The sequence below is a fragment of the Plodia interpunctella genome, chromosome 18 (genome assembly GCF_027563975.2).
Source record: "Plodia interpunctella isolate USDA-ARS_2022_Savannah chromosome 18, ilPloInte3.2, whole genome shotgun sequence".
NCBI lineage: Eukaryota > Metazoa > Arthropoda > Insecta > Lepidoptera > Pyralidae > Plodia > Plodia interpunctella.
This window is the reverse complement of record NC_071311.1, coordinates 2,800,715-2,818,517: the sequence shown is the minus strand read 5'-3', so window position 1 is coordinate 2,818,517 and position 17,803 is coordinate 2,800,715. Positions and strand designations below refer to the sequence as shown.

The 17,803-nt window shown below is 36.7% G+C and overlaps 1 protein-coding gene across 3 annotated transcripts; it reads left to right on the top strand.

The window, feature by feature from the left end:
- The first annotated feature begins 61 nt into the window (after positions 1–61).
- On the top strand, positions 62–17,208 carry LOC128677880 (uncharacterized). Of its 3 annotated transcripts, XM_053759047.2 has the most exons (29): positions 62–269; positions 429–471; positions 634–749; positions 980–1,109; positions 1,403–1,518; positions 1,595–1,769; positions 2,115–2,240; positions 2,599–2,748; positions 3,130–3,247; positions 3,526–3,674; positions 4,149–4,269; positions 4,781–4,991; positions 5,314–5,482; positions 6,776–6,907; positions 7,857–7,993; positions 8,593–8,619; positions 8,938–9,099; positions 9,688–9,843; positions 10,298–10,358; positions 10,873–11,016; positions 11,149–12,076; positions 12,476–12,750; positions 13,324–13,517; positions 13,911–14,045; positions 14,423–14,548; positions 15,241–15,568; positions 15,602–15,732; positions 16,282–16,423; positions 16,843–17,208. In XM_053759047.2, the coding sequence occupies exons 1-29, from the start codon at positions 256–258 to the stop codon at positions 17,173–17,175; spliced, it is 5,049 nt and encodes a 1,682-aa protein (XP_053615022.1). In that variant the 5' UTR covers positions 62–255; the 3' UTR covers positions 17,176–17,208. The 3 variants fall into 3 exon arrangements, with proteins under 3 accessions (XP_053615022.1, XP_053615020.1, XP_053615021.1); XM_053759045.2 differs by having other exon boundaries at positions 15,241–15,732; XM_053759046.2 differs by having other exon boundaries at positions 82–269; positions 637–749; positions 15,241–15,732.
- Positions 17,209–17,803: the final 595 nt, after the last annotated feature.

Below are 17,803 nucleotides of genomic sequence, written 5' to 3'. Positions count from 1 at the left end.
ATTTAGAAAGGCCTCGCGCACGGTTTTTTTATCTAATGTCAGTGAATCATTGAGTTGAATTGAGATATCAAATCAAAATCTGTCAAACGGTTGATTTGTTTTGTAGGTTTCACAAGCAAAATAAAAATGTTTTTTTCTTTAAAAATAATAGGTAAATTACTTATTTGTTAAGATTGAAGATTGATTTCAAATGAAAGATAAAGAATTGAACTAAATGACAGCAGTTCCGCAGAATTCCGACCAAAAACACGCGCAATGAAACGTAAACGGTCAGCTCGTTTATCTAATCTAATCAGTTTTGCATGCGTATTTATTTCCATAAAACCTGGTAGTAAACAAAAATGTCTTCTTTATGTTCTTTATGTTATCCTGCTCACTTTTAATTTCGCATATGTGCCATACATTGATTTATATTAATAACTTTACAGTGCGTTCAGTGATAGTAGCTCAGATGTGGATCATGATGAACAGGTACCAAATACTTATTATTACTAATTAGTTTATAGTTTTTTTCACCACTTTAGCAGACACGAGATTGCTATATCAGCTACACAGACAACATAAATAACATTTTGTCTTGTTGAGTGCTTGCTAATATTTGCCTGGAATCTAATACTTATGTATGTATTTCAGAAGAACTTAACAGTTTCTAAGCTACAAGAGAAAGAAGCTTCTCCAAAAATTACACAAAATGATACTGGAAAGTCACCTAAAAGCAGACCAAGCACATGCAAAAAGAAAAGAAAACGGTTAGACATTTTTGATATATATATATATATATATATATGTTACAGAATATAGTAGTATTATTATGTTGAGTAATAACATAATAAAAATTGTGTTACGGGATAATAATCCCGTAACACAATTTTAAACTTAGTTTGGGGCTAACTCAATCTTTGTGATATGTAGCTATGTATTTATTTCTATTTATTTAACTGTTTTGTATCATCTATATATAACATGAACACTTTTACAGTGCAAAAAGCAACAGCAGTTCAGATATAGACGATGTTCTTCCAGAAAATACTCTAGAGATAGAAAAAAGTGTTATTGCAGCAGCAGTGAAAAATAACTTGGATGATGCTGCTGTCAAGAAGATTTTAAAGGTACATACACAATTTAATTAGGACTGACTATTGCCAGCAGCATGAACAGTCCAAGGGAATAGTTCTTTTTCCAGAATAAAAGGTCTATGTTCTATTCACTACGTCTAAGTATGTGTATGAAAAAAAAGAAAATTGTTGTATAGGTAAAGCCTGATAACAAACGAAAGTAATTTTTGTATTTATAATACTTGATTTGATGGGATGGAATTGACATTGATCGGTCCAGTGGTTTAGTTGTGAAAGCACAACAGACAGACTTTCACATTATACATATTAGTATAAATGTGTTTCAGAAAGTGGTAACGAATGACCATGTATTGGCTCTAGTCAAGTTACAAGAGGAGGAAGAACAGGCGAGGGAATCTGAAGAAGGGACTCATATTCCCAAACTTACCAGATCGAAAGTCAAGTGAGTATTCTTTTGTTTAGCATATCGACTCTAAATTTGGGAGGATCTTATACTTCCTGTTCAATATTTTCTTCAGGGAATTGAAGAAGGCATCATCATGCAAGACCCCCTGGGATCTGGAGAGACTGGAATTGACCCCCATCAAGCACATCCCAGTGAAGACGCGGCCCGAGGTGACGGCGCTCATCGCGCAGGAGCTGCCCGAGGACGAGGACGATGACGAGTACCACCCCGCCAACACCACCGCACCGGTACACTTGTCCTTATACTTGCGTGTTCTAAATTGCGTCCTCGCGTGTTCTTGGTTTTATTCTTGCATGTTCTAAAACCAAAAAAGGCATGTACATCCCAGTGAAGACAGCCCGAGGTTCCAGAGTATTTGCGTGTTCTGTCTGTTATGTCTCCTTAAGTTTATCCTCGCATGTTATACACACTATTCTACGAATTATAAAAGGCGCAAAGTCGAGGAAGATGACGAGCCATTCGCCAACACTACTACGGTAGTATTAGCGAATGGCTCGTCATCCAATACACTTATCTTTAACAAAATCGACCGACCTACTTCTCTATGTAATTAGTAAAATCTGTATTTACAGAGTGACGACGACGTGACCCTGGAGTCGTGCAGCGACGTAGATTCGCAACCGCGCACCCCCGCCACCCCCACTCCCGCCCGCCTCAGCCCCCGGCTCGTCAAGGATGGACCGTTTAAAGTACCACAAGTAAGATGCTTTACATTATGAAACTAAATACATATTCTGGGATTTCATTATTATATTATATTGTTTTTGTTTTCACAATCATAAGGCTGTACTGCCTAGACCAGGTACCTAGTTCTGGAGTTTCTAAAATTAAATTTAAAAAATGTAAAAAAATCTTACAAATCCAACAGTTTTAGAAGGTCTTTGCTATGGATATGGGCTGAGTTATAATGGGCCACTTCATAAAAATTACTTTCTCTTTACTTAAAATATATTAACATTAAGTAAGTATATATAACAACAGATTTTGGTTATCTGAATTAACGAATATTGAATGGAATAAATTATAAATTTCACTCATTTATTTCTCTTTTACCAGGAACTAACTCCAGCCCGACGGAAACTCAACTTGGAGAAAGAAGAGGAAGCGACCATAGCCCTCCGGACTCGGTCCAAACTCTGCTTGTCGGAGACGCCCATAGAGCATATAGAGAGTTCGTTCATACCCCCGGACGACATACCCGTGCAGGTAACGTGATCATAGATAAATCAAAGTCTATAAATTTATCACTACATAGTATAAAACAAAGTCGCTTCCCGCTGTCTGTCCCTATGTACTCGTATGCTTAGATCTTTAAAACTATACAACGGATTTTGATGCGGGTTGACACCGCTCTGTATAATTTTTATTCTAAAAAATAATTCAAAACATTTTCGCGATCTAATTCAACATCGAAATCGTAAATTGACCTATTAGTGAGTTATACATAGTTATAGATATAGTTGAATAGCAAACAATAGTATGAAAGAAAGTGTGTCTATATAGATTTTTGCTTACAAAGTGGTCACTATCAGAGACAGTGAAGCTTGGATGATAGCCACCATACAAAGTATATTACCTGCCCTGCAGGTCGACGATCTCTGGAGTCAGTTCTTGGCGGAATGCCTGGACCCCGCGCTGACGTCACGCCACGAGGACGATGACGACGCTGACCCGGAGTATAACGTCGCTGCTGATCCTGACGCTAGTATGTTTTCATTCTATTAATTACAAATATAACATTATTAAAAAATGCGTCACTATTTATACTATCACTCGTGAGGGACCTGTATTTCTCGTTATAAGTAAGTTTTATGTATTTACAAGTTATACAAAATATAACAAAGGATCTTTGATCCAGGTGACCATCGGTGCAAAGAAAGTAGTCCAATAAATTGTTGTATTTGGTTATATACCTATATGAATTTTGTTTTTTTTCTACACAGTCAAGTAGCAAATTTTTGAAGTTTTGATTTTTGTTATCAGACGAAGAAGACGAAGAAGCACTAGAGAGCAGCATCATCAAGATCTCCAAAAAGGAGCTGAACGACCTAGTAACAGAATTATTCAATATAATGCCTGAAGACGACTGTCTCACTGGAACCATGAACGATGTGGTCGCTCAAACTCAACCGGTAAGTAGGCAGTGCAAAGTGGAGAAGAAATATTGGGTCGAACACTCAAGGGCTAAGAAAGTAGCCGGGAAACGCTCAAATGTGAGAGAGAACTTGGCTAGTTGTTACTATGGCAATATAAATTTGATCTACATCACGGGTCAAAAGAGATCAAAGTATATTTTCAAATTTCAGTTGTAGAATCTTAAAAACTCCCTTACAAAATAAAAAATATTATTTTGTAAACATGTTTTTGACGTAAACTATTTTTTTAAAAGGATTTTAATAAATCATTTATAATACAGCTGCTACTTATTCACTCCCGCGGTCGACCTGATCTAGCTAGAATCAGAGTTCATGTAGTTTTATTACCCGTAAAAGCTTGATGACGCGTGCGTTTCGCTTTTGTTTTAGCGGAGGGGTAAGCCTAGCCTCTCCTGTCTCTCAGTACTTAATGATCAAAACCCTATTTTGTTTCATTTTATTTTTTTACAGACGACCCACTGGGAAGGCAAGCAAGAACAGTTGTCAGACGAAGAAACCACAAACATTTCGGGCAGAAGAATATCTGATCGGATCACCTTCGAGAGGCGAGACAGCACTGGATTTTCAATAGGTATATCAATGAAATCACACATACAGTTCGATTTTGAGGGTTCAGAAGTAGATAAGGTCCTTGTAGTTTTGTTATGACTGTCTGTCACCGATTCGAGGAACTAGGAGTAAACCTAGTGTATGTTGTGTGGTGAGCATCGCTGAGGAGCCTATATTCTGTTTGAAATAGTATTAAATATTTTCCTTTTAAAAAAATTTGACTATGTTACTACGTAGCGACAGTAATTCTCTGTGTTTTGGGAATTTTTGTAATAATAAATAAATAATAAATATAAATAAATAATTCGTTGCAGGCACTTGTAAAATACATGACCCATATCACACTAGAGAATCCTAGTATTAGGAAAATAAATACTACCATAATAATAGCCTTTATTGAAAGTTTGATTATTTTCAATTTTTATTTTCACTGCACGAACTCCGTCAATTAAATAAATACTAGATGCACATTTGTACCATGTTGTAAGCACATTTGTCACATGTATTGATGTATATATTTTTGAAACTTATAGGTAAGATCGAGCCACCGGACGATGATGAGGAGCCACAGCATTTAGAAATAGCTGTGAACGAGCCCACAGCAGAGTGTAGACGCGAGCGAGCCATCCAACCAGCTGGGAATAAAGATATCGCGAGGAAAGTGGACCAGCTGATACAGGACACCATCGATCCACCTGTGCCGGAAGTGCCTTCGATAGCCAATATGGTTAAAGTTGTGGATGGGTGAGTTTTATTGTCTTACTATTATATATTTTTAAATAATAGTAATACCTTTATTCACACATCCTATTAATTTCCTAAATGCGAAAGTTTGTGAGGATGTATGTATGTGTAAAAATGCGCAAAATCTACTGGACGGATTGTTACAAAATTTGGTACACACTTGAGTAGAATATGACCTGGAATAACACATAGAGTAATTTTTATCCCAAAATTGTCACGGGAGCGAAGCCCTGAGGCACGGCTAGTATTTCATTATATTACAAACTCGTCTGTTTAACTGTCCTTGTATCGGAGGAGATACAAATGGCTACATATTGTCCAGGCAAGCTATGAACGTGGTGAATATAGTGGTGGGTCGTGAAGCTCACTCGGTCCCCGTGCCGTCCGCGCCGCTGCCGCTGCAGAAGATCCAGCTGCAGAACAAGCGGATGCTGACCCGGCCCAGGTCCAAGGTCACCAGGGTCGAGGTCCACATGAACTCCGAACGATGTGTGAGTCTGTTTCTACATTGTGTAATTTATTTGAGATATAATATATATATGTGCGTGAGTTTAATGTAATATAGGATGTTTGTTTATGTATAGAATGATAACATAGTATAAAACAAAATCGCTCCCTATGTATGCTTGGGTGTCGAAATCTACGCAACGGATTTTGTTGCGGGGTTTTTTAATAGATAGAATGATTCAAGACGAAGGTTGAGGTGTATAATTTATTATGGTGTTACGGAACGGGCCGTTAGTGTCGCATAAGAAAATGGTAATAATGAAGAACATTGGATAAGGTAAACAAAACTTTACTTGCCGAAGATCACAACCGTATTTTACATGAAAAACGAATCGAGAATAGAATCATGAACGAAAAATCTCAGTATCAAAAACACGTCCACCTAGAGACCGCCATTTTTTGTGCACAGTAAAGCTATACACACGTGTTCACACTTAGATTATGGCTTGTGTAACAGGGTTGAATATTAGGCAAACAAGTATAATTTTGAAGATTTAAGTGTAAAAGAAGATGCTGTGTCAAGGTCTCGACGGTTCATATATCGCGATGGAAACTCAATCTAAGGTTGTAACTTATGGTAAAATTAATACAGATACAGTATCAAGTCTTTGATATTTTGTGACAACCCTGACTACTTTGTCAAGGCAGGCGACTGTTTCGTCTTTTGCTAAAGAAAGGCGGTCGAACAAACATGAATATGAAGCACACTAAGCGCCACCTCACATTTATGTCAATTTATTTTATTTTTTAGCGAAAAATAAAAAAAAAATATTGGAACAAATCATGTTACATTAGATATGGAATTTTAGTAGGAAGAGGAAGTATTATAGCGAAGGGGTTCCACTGTCTGTCTGTTTTTAAGCTTTCTTCTTTTAAACCACACAACGGATTTTGATGCAGTTTTCACTGTTATTTAAACAATTTAATCACCAAATTTTTTACATACATATATGCCCCCGTATCTGACACCAGTGTTAATTAACACTTTAGAAAAGCCACATTGCGAAGCCGGGCCACTTGCTCAATTCTCACGCAATCTTAAGTTCATTTCACTTATTTCCTCCAATTTTCTTAGTATGTTCAACACAGTTTTTGGATTATCAAAAAACACAACCGAAAGAGTTAAATACAACGCATCAATCGATCGATTTTCTTCCAATTTGAATTTGGTTAAAACCATTGAAAATAAATTGAGATAATCGATGATCGAATTTAACTTCGATTGCGTGAGAATCGCGCCCCAGGTCGCGAGTAAATAATAAAATCTCTTGTTGCAGATCCTTCCAGAACAAATCATCATCCTCCAGCAACAGCTCCGCCAACACGTCCAGCTGGCCGCGTCCAACTTCATGCAGCTGTATGTGCACCCCCTCAACTACGGATTTGGACCCACTTACAAGAGTTTCCTGGTAGGTTTTCTATGCATACTATACCCATTTATTATTTAAAAAAAGACAGAAATATAAAAGACAATATGTCTCTCTCATAAAGTTTTTTTTTATTGAAATTATATATTAAACTAGCTTTAGCCCACAACTTCATATGTGTGTAAAAATCCGTTCCCCGTGGGAATTTCAGGAAATCTCTTCTTAGTGCTCTCCTACACTGACCTAGGAACCTACACATCAAATTTCAGCTTTCTGCGCCTAGAAGTTTCGGCTGTGCGTTGTCTGTCAGTCAGTCAGTCACTCAGTAACCCAAGAGGTTTACATATATATATATAAATAGATTAGATAAAATCTTCGTTTGCAAATTTCAAATTAAATATGATATTTATTAACCCCGACGACAGAAGGTGTGAAGTTATAAGTATTACGTGTCTGTGTAACAGCTGTATGTCTGTCCGTGGCATCGTAGGAGCCAAATGGCTGGACCGTTATGATCTTTTTTTTTATTTGAAAGATAATTTACGACATTGTTCTTAGATATGTTTGGAAAATGTTCGTTCACCCGTTTGGATATATATTGTCAGCCCTTTTCTAGCACACGAGATGATGCAAGCGACTTCTGAGGCGGTTTATATTTTTTTTTTTAGTTTTTAGTTTATCTTTATGTATTGTATACTAATAATATTTATATTTATCTATACTAATGAAAATATATGATAAATCGGAACGATTTTTTTTATCTTGCTTATTCTTGAGTATTCCCGGTTATGTTGGAGATAGGGAGCTGTGACGCCGCAAACCGTAACAAAGAAACATTAAAATTGAAAGTAATCTTACATAAATGATTACCCTATAAACAATGATTGAATGCCTTTAGCGTTAAATCCACCTTTTGTACATTTACATATTATATATTTTTTTTATATTATAAAGTTTAATATAAAAATATATAAAAAATGTTTTATAATAGGAAAGTCTAGTGAAGATAGCGGACAAAACACCCAATTCGGTGGCGGACGTGTGTAATCTGCGGCCCGCGATGCAGCTCGTCAACAATTGGCAGGCGAAGGTCTCTGAGAACACGCCCGAAAACAGAGAGTATATACAGTAAGAATCGTGCAGAATTATACAAATCATCACTTCCATACTATTATGATACTAGGTATACTTCCATACTAGCTGCGGAAATTCGGGATAAAAAGTACCCTATGTGTTATTCTATGTTATATTCTAACCGTGTGCCGAATTTTTGAAATCGGTTCCGTAGTTCACAAACACTTACCTCTTTACAATAATAGTATAGACTTCCATATATCGTAAATACGAAAGTCTTGTCTATCACGCGTTCACGGCTAAATCGCTGGTCGGATTTACATGGAATTTGGATCCGATATAGTTAATGAGACCACATGTCGAACATTGGCAATATTTCTGTGTATATGTCGCAGTAAAATAGAAAAAGCCGTAATATAGTTATATCCCTAGATTCATTACTATCTTACAAGGAATATAGTGAAACCAAATCTAGTAATATAATCATATCACTAAACTTGAACCGTTTTATAATTATATGCCTAGTAAGATAGTAATAAATTGTTTTCTTATAACTATATTCCGGCATATAATTAAATCCCTTGGGGATATAACTGCATTACGGCTTTTTCTCTCTTGCTGCGACATATATAAAATGTTTTCTTTTATTTCAGATTTATACAAGACGATTGTGCGAAGTGGTAAGTAGCTTACAATAATTATTATGAATTAATATTTTATTTTGACTTCAAGGTATCAAAGTGATTGATTTTCATCATATGAGAGTTCCGGGCTATGCATTTAATACGTGATTTCCTAAGAAAGGACTTAAAAATTAGGGTTGTTACATACAAGATTAACATTAGTGCTTTTAAACTTTCGCGCTTTAAACTGTAAGCTACATATATTAAGTTCGTGCTAAGTCCTATTAATATAATATATGTAGTCCCTTCAACATTTTTGACAAATCAAAAAGTCGAAAGTAAATATTTTTGAAATTTTTTTTCTAATCCTTTCAGGTCTCACTACCTAGCTAAAAATAACTACTACATGGGAGATTTCCACCCGATGTACAAGAAAGCCATAGCAGAGAGTAGCGTGTTCCTATATCCATATCTCTTGCCGCCGAAGCCTTACCACAACCGCCAGCGGAGGCACGCCTATCTCATATCCGAGGACGAGTGAGTTTTCATGCTTCTCATATGAAATCGAAATCAAAAAGCTGTCAGAATCAAGTTGATTCAAGTTGGATACGAAGGTGTTTGTGGCTAAAATCAAGTTGTCTTTAGCTGTGTTGTTGTATGTCTCATAGAAAGATAGAACAGGAATGTCGTTGTTATGTATGAAATTTGAAAAAAAAAAACGTAATTATTTTTAAACGGATTGGCGCTATATGATTGTTTACTTAAAATAGGTATTAAACGTGCACGTACCTTTATCTCAGTGTCGTGTCTCTGACTGATTCAACGGGCAATTGCTCCGACGACTGCACGGCAGAATATTCTTACGCCATGTTGTTTCTCCGACAAGTACCGTCACAAAAAACCAATGACAGTGTCCCTATTCTTAGTCGTAGCCGTCTTGTGACATGATGCGAAACGTCTGATGGATAAAAGATACGCGCGCGTTTAAACCTATTGTAAGTAATCAAGAAATAGTTGGATTTGGCATCGGAGCTTGGAGATACTTTGGACAGAGGTCTTTACATAGATCTTTGCCCAACAGTGGGACGGAATAGACAAAAAAAACTGTGTTGTATTACCTTTCAGACTAATAACTCTGGGCTTGGAGCAATTCTGGCAGTATGTGGTGGACAACCCCAAACTGTACCCGCCCCCCCGCAGCCAGCATTCTCGGCACCGCTGGTGGCTCAACGCCACCCTCGACCTCATCTCACAGCATATGCTGCCCTTCCTCACTGTCAGGTATAACGCTCTACCGTCTGGGTGTTACCCGGTTCTGGGCTGTCTGTCTGCTGGGCTGGGTGTCTGGGCTTCGACTTCGACGCTCAACGGCTGAGGAAGCTCAGCCGTTGAGCGTCGAATTCGATGCCCAGACAGATCCTCCGCTGTCAGTTTAATGATATTCATACAGTTATTTGACGGTTTAGTCGCCAACGTCTACCGTTCGTTGACAGGAGATTTTGGTTTTAGGTTAAGTTTTTAAGGTTAATATAAAGGTGTATATTTAATTTGATAAACCGCAGTGTTACCGTGTGTTGTGTTACTGCGGCGCCACTGTGTCTAAGTTCAGAACCGCCGTGCTAAATGATTCGGATCGTAATCTTATTGATAACCCTGATCTTGGACCAGTTGTAACAGTATGTAGTTGACAACCCTATCTCATGAATATTCAGAATAAGTAATACATTAATTGCAGGATGCTACTTTCGCACGTTGCCAACATCAGGAAGCAGCAGGGCATGGAAAATCCAGTCAATGTAAGTTTACCGAATGGGATGCATGTTACAAAGACTTTATTTTTTGACTTCCAGCGTTAACCTCCTGTCTTCTCTTGTGCAGTCAACAGCACATCAAATTACCCTGCATGAACCTCTATGATGTACAGTATGATTTTCCTAAAATATATTTTCTATTGAAGTACTATTTTCAAACATAATTCTATGAATTATGTTTGATATGAAATATTGAATGAACAAATATTTCCGAGGAAAGAAGCATTTCCTCGGAAATATTTGTTTAACAAGTGTTGCAATATTTGAATAACAGTTTGATGAAGACATGGTTCAGAAAAAACTTGATTTTTTAACTTTATTTGATAACTTTTCGACATTGCGAGTCTTGGCATTATTTACGAAAATAATTACAGTATTATCACTATTTTTAAACAAAATTAAACAAACTCAAGATCTCATGCTTTCAATGCATGATATTTCGACACCGTTGAACATTTTGTCCCTATCTCAATACAACACAAAACAAAATATTTTTTAGAGATTTTTCGCCAATCACGAGGTGAAGCCAGTGGAGCACCGCATCTTGCCGTACAACTCCGAGATGACGCTGTGCGACCAGCCCGTGGAGGAGATGCCCAAGATCTGGCTGCGTTACCTCGCCAAGCATGAGCCCAGGTTCAGGGTGAGATAACTAAGTAAAACTTTATTAGACATTTTTTTTAGCTGATGCATCTTTATGCCGCCGTAATATGGGTGAATTTGGGTAAGGCAGTATGCTGTTAACCGTACTTTTTACTTTTTAAATTATTTCCAGAAATATTTGAATCGACACAAAAATCACGCCGGCGCACCTCCCATCGGCATTCCTTTACAAGTTAACTTAGACCCGGGCGCTCCAATCATGAAGGCTCCTTTACCTTTAGACTTCACCAAAGTTATAACCACCAATCGGAAGAAAAAAACACCAGACACAAGCACTAGTAACCAACCAACCCCTGTTCAAACGTCTCAAGCAGTCGCTAACAATGTAACTACTATGCAAACGGCTGTGGGGGTCGCTACTAATGTAACTCAATTAACTGCGGTGCCTGCTGTATATAATATAGAAGGCACAGGTCAGGTAGCACAAGTAGTCCCTCTTATCATACAAGTAAATGCAGCAGGAAAATCTTTAACTACAACATTCACAACAACAAATAAACCTATTGAAACAAATACTGTGATTGATCTCACCGAAAATTGCAATGCGATTACGAATTTCAATGACGTAATCGATTCTAATTCTCGATTTTCAACTACAACAGTTAGTTGCAAGAATGCACCTATTAGTTCTACTACATGTGAAAGTACAACACAAAATGATACTGAAATGGATATCAGTAATCCACTTGAAATTTATGAAGAACTTAGTAATAAACCTAATCATTGTGAATGTTGTATATTATTAAGGAAAGTGTGTAAACGTCAGACAAAGATAACAGAGTATTTCAAGGAAAAAACGAAAAAGTCTTGCTTTTGTAAAGACGTGAATCTTCCAAGAATAACCAAAAAGCTTATACAATTAGTGAACTCATTCAAAGACCCGTACAGGATAGCGATGGACCATTTGGAAATGAAATTGGAACAGGCTAAGGATCAGGCGAAGATATTGTTTTCTTACGCTAGGAAAAGGCAGAATAAGTTGATTGAAGAGAAAAAATATCAGATAGAAGATTCTAGAACTACAGATGTCGAAGATTTGTGTAAGTATATTTAATTGCTTTTGTTGAAAGTCGTCGACCTCTGAATGGTCATCATCACCAGGACCTTGGAATGCTACACGGGAGGTCCCGGGTTCGATGCCCGATCAGGTGAAAATAGAATATTATCTTTTTCAGAGTTTGTTTGTAATAATATGCACAAATCTCGAACTAACTTTGGGGCTAACTCAGCCTGCATGATTTGTCCCTATATATTGAATTTAAAAAGTACAATAGATGGACTTAATGCTAAAAGCACTATCTAATAGTATCTTGTAATATCCATTGGCTCACAAAGCATTTAAATATCATTGTGAATGCTATATATGGGCAAAAAATAAAATAAAAATATACCAATTCTACCACTATTCACTATTCTAGTTTACGCTTTTTCATTTTCAGCGTACGTAACAGGCTACAAAATGAAATTAATGGCAAGACTAGGCCCGAATATACAGCTAAAATCTAAAGTGCACTCGATATTCTCTACTTTCAACGCCAACAGTGACGATCCGTTGAAACTTGCGAAGTCTTTAAACGAAGTGTTGACAGGGCACCACACAGCGCTATTCAGGGACTTCCTTCCGTTTCTCACTAAGGAGCAAGCGGCCAGGGTGGGGAGGTTTAAGGATTACTTCGCTCTGGTGTGCGTTGCTGACCTTGTGAAGATGGTCGAGGTAAATATATATTTTTTAATTATTATTATTGGGGTGACCACTTGCCATCAGGGCCGCATGCCTGTTTTCTTGCGCAGTAGTAGAAAAGAATGAGAATACTAGTAAATTAGATATTGCAACTTTTGTTCCAGTTAGCCTTTTCACATGCCTTTGCATTCGACGTGACATACAAATTAATGCCATCTAGCGAAAAAGTGAAAAATCAAAAATGCACTTATTACGGGTTACTGCTATTTAACTCATAACCTTCCAAAGGCGCATAAGGTACATAGATACATCTTTTGCTCTACGACTATTGTTTAAACATAATAAATACAAAAAAAATCCTTTTTTTTAATTGTAATGTCGTTTCTATAAAACGTTAACTCGATGTTCGATTCCGCTACATAACGCTACTGTACTGTCTCGTGTTGCTTGACTATAACATAGAGTTAAGATGCGTAGAATCGTAAATTTCATTGTTTTTTTTTTATATGAAAATAAAACTACGAATCACGAAAAGAAGTAGAATAAAAGGTTACATAGATACAGGTTTAAACTAAAGATTAGCTTTTAAAAGTAATCAATTTTCAGGAAGAGATAGTTCTAAGCGAGTGCCGTCGCGCTGTACTACAGAAATTGCACAGAGTACTGACGTCGAGCGCGGGAGAGCCGACAGCATGCCAGATCTGTACATCATTGCTACCTGCGTTCTACAAGTACCCTCATTTGGCGCAGAGGGTCTTTAGACTATTCCCTCATACGTTAGTTATGGAAGAGGTGACTAGGTAAGCCATTTGTAAATAGCTATTTAAATTATTCTGTTGTAGTATAGTTCCGCCCGCGGCAAAATGTATCGGGTCAGTTCACACTAACAGACTTTCCACCCCAATTTCTGGTCTTTGGGGTAATAATTTGAAAAAAGCCCCTGTATGTATACCAAATTTGATCAAAATCGGTTCAGCGGTTTAACTGTGAAAGAGTGACAGACATAATAGTGACGTGTCTAATATGGATTTTGTTTTACATATTTCTCATAAATGCCAATAGTTTGTTTAGGTCCGCATTATTCTCACTATTGCCGAAGTTTGCTTTAATCCGTATGTTTCTCATGACCAATAGTCGGTATTGATCCATAAGTTTCTTACGAGTGCTTATAGTTATAGTATTGGTCGTTTCAGTGTTGAAAACAACGTCGTTGGGCGTAGAAGACGCGCTACGAATACACAGAAAGATAAACAAAACGTAGAAGTTTCTGTACATAATGACGTCTCTACGAAAACTTCAATAGAATCGGAGAAAGATCATGCTTGCAGGTAATTTTTGAATTAATTAACTAGTTTTTTAAGATTTTCCAACTAGTTTTTGCCTGCGGCTTCGCCCACGTGATTTTCTCTGCGAAAGCGGAGGAGACATGATTGTCATAAAAACTTTCACCCCTCATTATACTATAATGGTTAAATTACTATTTATGGTTGATTTAAAAAAAAATAGCCTATGTTTGAACTGGGTCTTTAACTATATGCACACCAAATGTGAAAGCGGAACAGACAGACTTTCGCATTTATCGTATCAGTGGAATAGTGTATTAGTTGAGATTAATTTGTGATTACTATACAATTTCTAAACAGAGGTATGATAGTACAATGGTTAAGAAAGTCATAAAATATATTATATAATATGTTTGTTTTAGGGCCGAAACTAACACTGCAGAAGAAGGGCCGCGTGCCAAGAAGCCGGAATGCGAAAAGGGAATAATACAAGTGTCGAAAGATACATCGCAAGTAAATGTAGACATTGGAACAGAGAATGTCGACAGGTATATTTACTTTTACTGATCTATGTCTGAAAGCCGGTAGCCTTTATTATCAATCTTTTACAATTTAAAATAAATCTTATATCTACTTTTGGTAGACAACGATCAATCAACAATCAGTCGACCGGTGTCTACCGAATGATAAAGTAGATGTAAGATTTCGTAATTTTAAGCATGTGTTTGTCTTTGATTCCAGTAAATTTGTCATAATTATGAAAACCACTATATACCTACATACATATATACCTACATACGTATATTACACCTGCTTACTATGTTTTCCCAATTTCAAAAACGACAGTTTCGGAATATATGAAATGTATCGCAAAATTGTGTAAACACGGTAACTTGGTACAGGTTCATACAAGTTCACAGTAGAAATCGTCAACATTTATTTAAAAGTACACGATATTAATTTTATCTTCCTAACTGTGTTGGTTTGTTACTCTTTACGTTTTAACCACTGTAGTCTTGGCTTTTCCACATTAGAGGGACCGGGTTGTGGTTCCATTTTAAACACAAATATTAACAAAGAAAACAAATTTCAAATAAATATATTGTGCAGCTGTCAAACAAAATGGCAGCCGAATGTTGTCAATCTCTGTCATTGGTAAGTGGGGGCAATGAACTTTATGGCCATTCTACATGAACAATACTTTATATACCTACCAACATACATACATTTATTTTCACAGGAACTCACCAGATTTACGTATCGATACCGACAACACGGCTCAAGAAGATATGGACATCACATTTTGCAGTGACTCCACGCCTATTCCAAGTATTAATTTTAAGTGCGTCGATTCGCCACAGCGAAAATCAGATGACAATTGTGGTGAGTCGACTCAAAACGATGTTGCAGTCAAGGCTCCGTGCAAAGATGAAGGGAATGATCATACTTATAGCAAATCTATTACATCCGATGCGGCTCCAAGTTACGTGTCTCAAGAGAAAGAAAAAAGACCTCAAGAAAAGACTTATAATAAAGTTGCTGATGCTTCTAAACACACAAAAAGTGGAGACTCGTCACAAGAAAAGCGGGATGAGAGTGGAAACTCGTCACAAAATGTGGCTGATGTCACTCTCTGTGGCGAAAGGTCTCAGTTACATGACCAAGCTGATATGACTCTTATCGGAGAGAATTCGCAAATGCACGTGGATTACGAAGCGGATCAATCCTGCAGGTAAATTATGTCGTAAAGGGGTTCGGGTAAAATTGGCGTCATTTTTAATGAAATTTGGCTGCCACTCACCAAAGTTATTTTTAAAGTACATGGGCGGATCCAATTTTATTTGAAGCACTTGAATGAAAAGAATTTTATTTTATGATTTTACCAAAATAAAAAAAAAAATTGAAAAATTTATTTATCAGCTCCGATTAATTCTTCTACTGTTTAGTTTGTTATTTTGATGCTACGAAATAAATATAGAGAATCATCTAAGGTAAACCAAACAAAACATACCACAACCTAAAATAATAATAAATCGGATCAAACGTTTTTTGAAATCATTCAACAAAAACAATTAGTTGAAACATGTTTGCGCTCATTCGATAGGACTTGCTCAGCAAAACAAAATTGCGGATGATACTACTGTCGTAGTAGTATACTTTGTGTCCCTGTATTTCACAGAAAACCAAATATGTGTTTTTTTAAATGTTGGCATGTTTTTGTTGATTGTGTAGGCAAAACACGTGCTGTGTATCCGATTTAAGTACATTTGAAACATTTCAGTGGTGAAGATGAAGATAGTCCAAGCGATGTGGACGCGGAATGCGAAATCAAAGAGGAACCTGATGAGCTCGGAGACCCCGACGAAGACGGATATATAATAGAGGGCGATAATATACAGATTTTCATCAGTGATATAAAATCGGTATGTTAAACATATTTTGCCTACTCCACACGGCATCTAAGTTCGCCGATAGCGAACGAATATACGTTGCGTATTTTGTATGTGAACTTTTCTTACACAAGGATATAATGATTCTTCATTCATATGAAGACTCATTGTTTTTGTATAACTTTCCTTCTTATATACAAAAGATTTACAAGTTATACTGACAGTAGTAATAAGCACTACATGGATTAAGGGTGCTCTCCGCCCCCCACTGGAAATGATTCCTTCCTCATCAGTTTCAGTTTTATTTTGTTTGTTTTTGTGCTAACCAACAGTAGACAGCCTCCTCATTATTTTCTTCATGTTCTTGACATTGTATGTTTTGATTGTATGTTCTTTTTTAAGTTTCTTCTCTAATGTAGATAGCTACTAAACATTGTATTATATCCTTACAGGAAGCGGATACAGAAAGTATAGCAGAAGAAAATCCACAGACAATTAAACAAGAAGAACTAGACAGTGAGTCGGAGACATCTATGGCCATAGACACAGATGAAGAGACGATCAAATCGGAAACTACTGAATGGCTTAGAGAGGAAGACAAACTGATACTGCAAGTTATTAAAGACAACATAACAAAGGAACAGCGAGGTGATAAACCAATTTTGGAGTTCATTGAAGATAACAAAGTGATACATTTGCTATCAGAGAGTTTAACTCACAAATCTGAGACTGAAATCAAAGATAGGATAATTTATTTGTTACAAATACTTTTGTTAAGTGATTAGTTATTATATTAAGAAATATAGTTTGCAAATGTGGGCTTGTATTATTTATTAATCTATAAACAATCTATCACTGTTTTTCGTGTGCGTTACTCCAGCTAGAAAGTATCTCCTACAGAAATATGAATAGAACCTATAATTAGTGCCTAATCAGCTATGTATGTGTCCGGCATAAAACATTTGTGCCTGTCGTAGTTTTTTTTTAAATGGAAAATACGATTTCTGCTGGAGTAACGTTGTTCTAGCAAGAAAATTTTAAACTAATAATCGGAGAGAGAAATATTGTTCATGGTCAGGTAGCTTATATGTGTGGAAGTATGCGCCGCGAAAATATAATTTGTGCGTGTTCAGGTTATGGAGATACTGAGTTTTGCTGGAGTAACGTTTTGCAAAATCGTTTTTTTTAAACCCTTACAGGTACGCATGTAGACTAAATATACACGAGTAGCTCTTTATTTGTGCCCATGGCACATATAATTAGATATATGAAAATACTACGAGTGATCGCACAATTTTGAAAAACAGAAAAAAATCGCTGCGCCGAAATGAGAAAATGCACACCTGTTTTTCTCTCTACATATAAGTACGTTAAGTACGTCATACAGCTAAGAAGTCATAAAAGTGAGGAAAA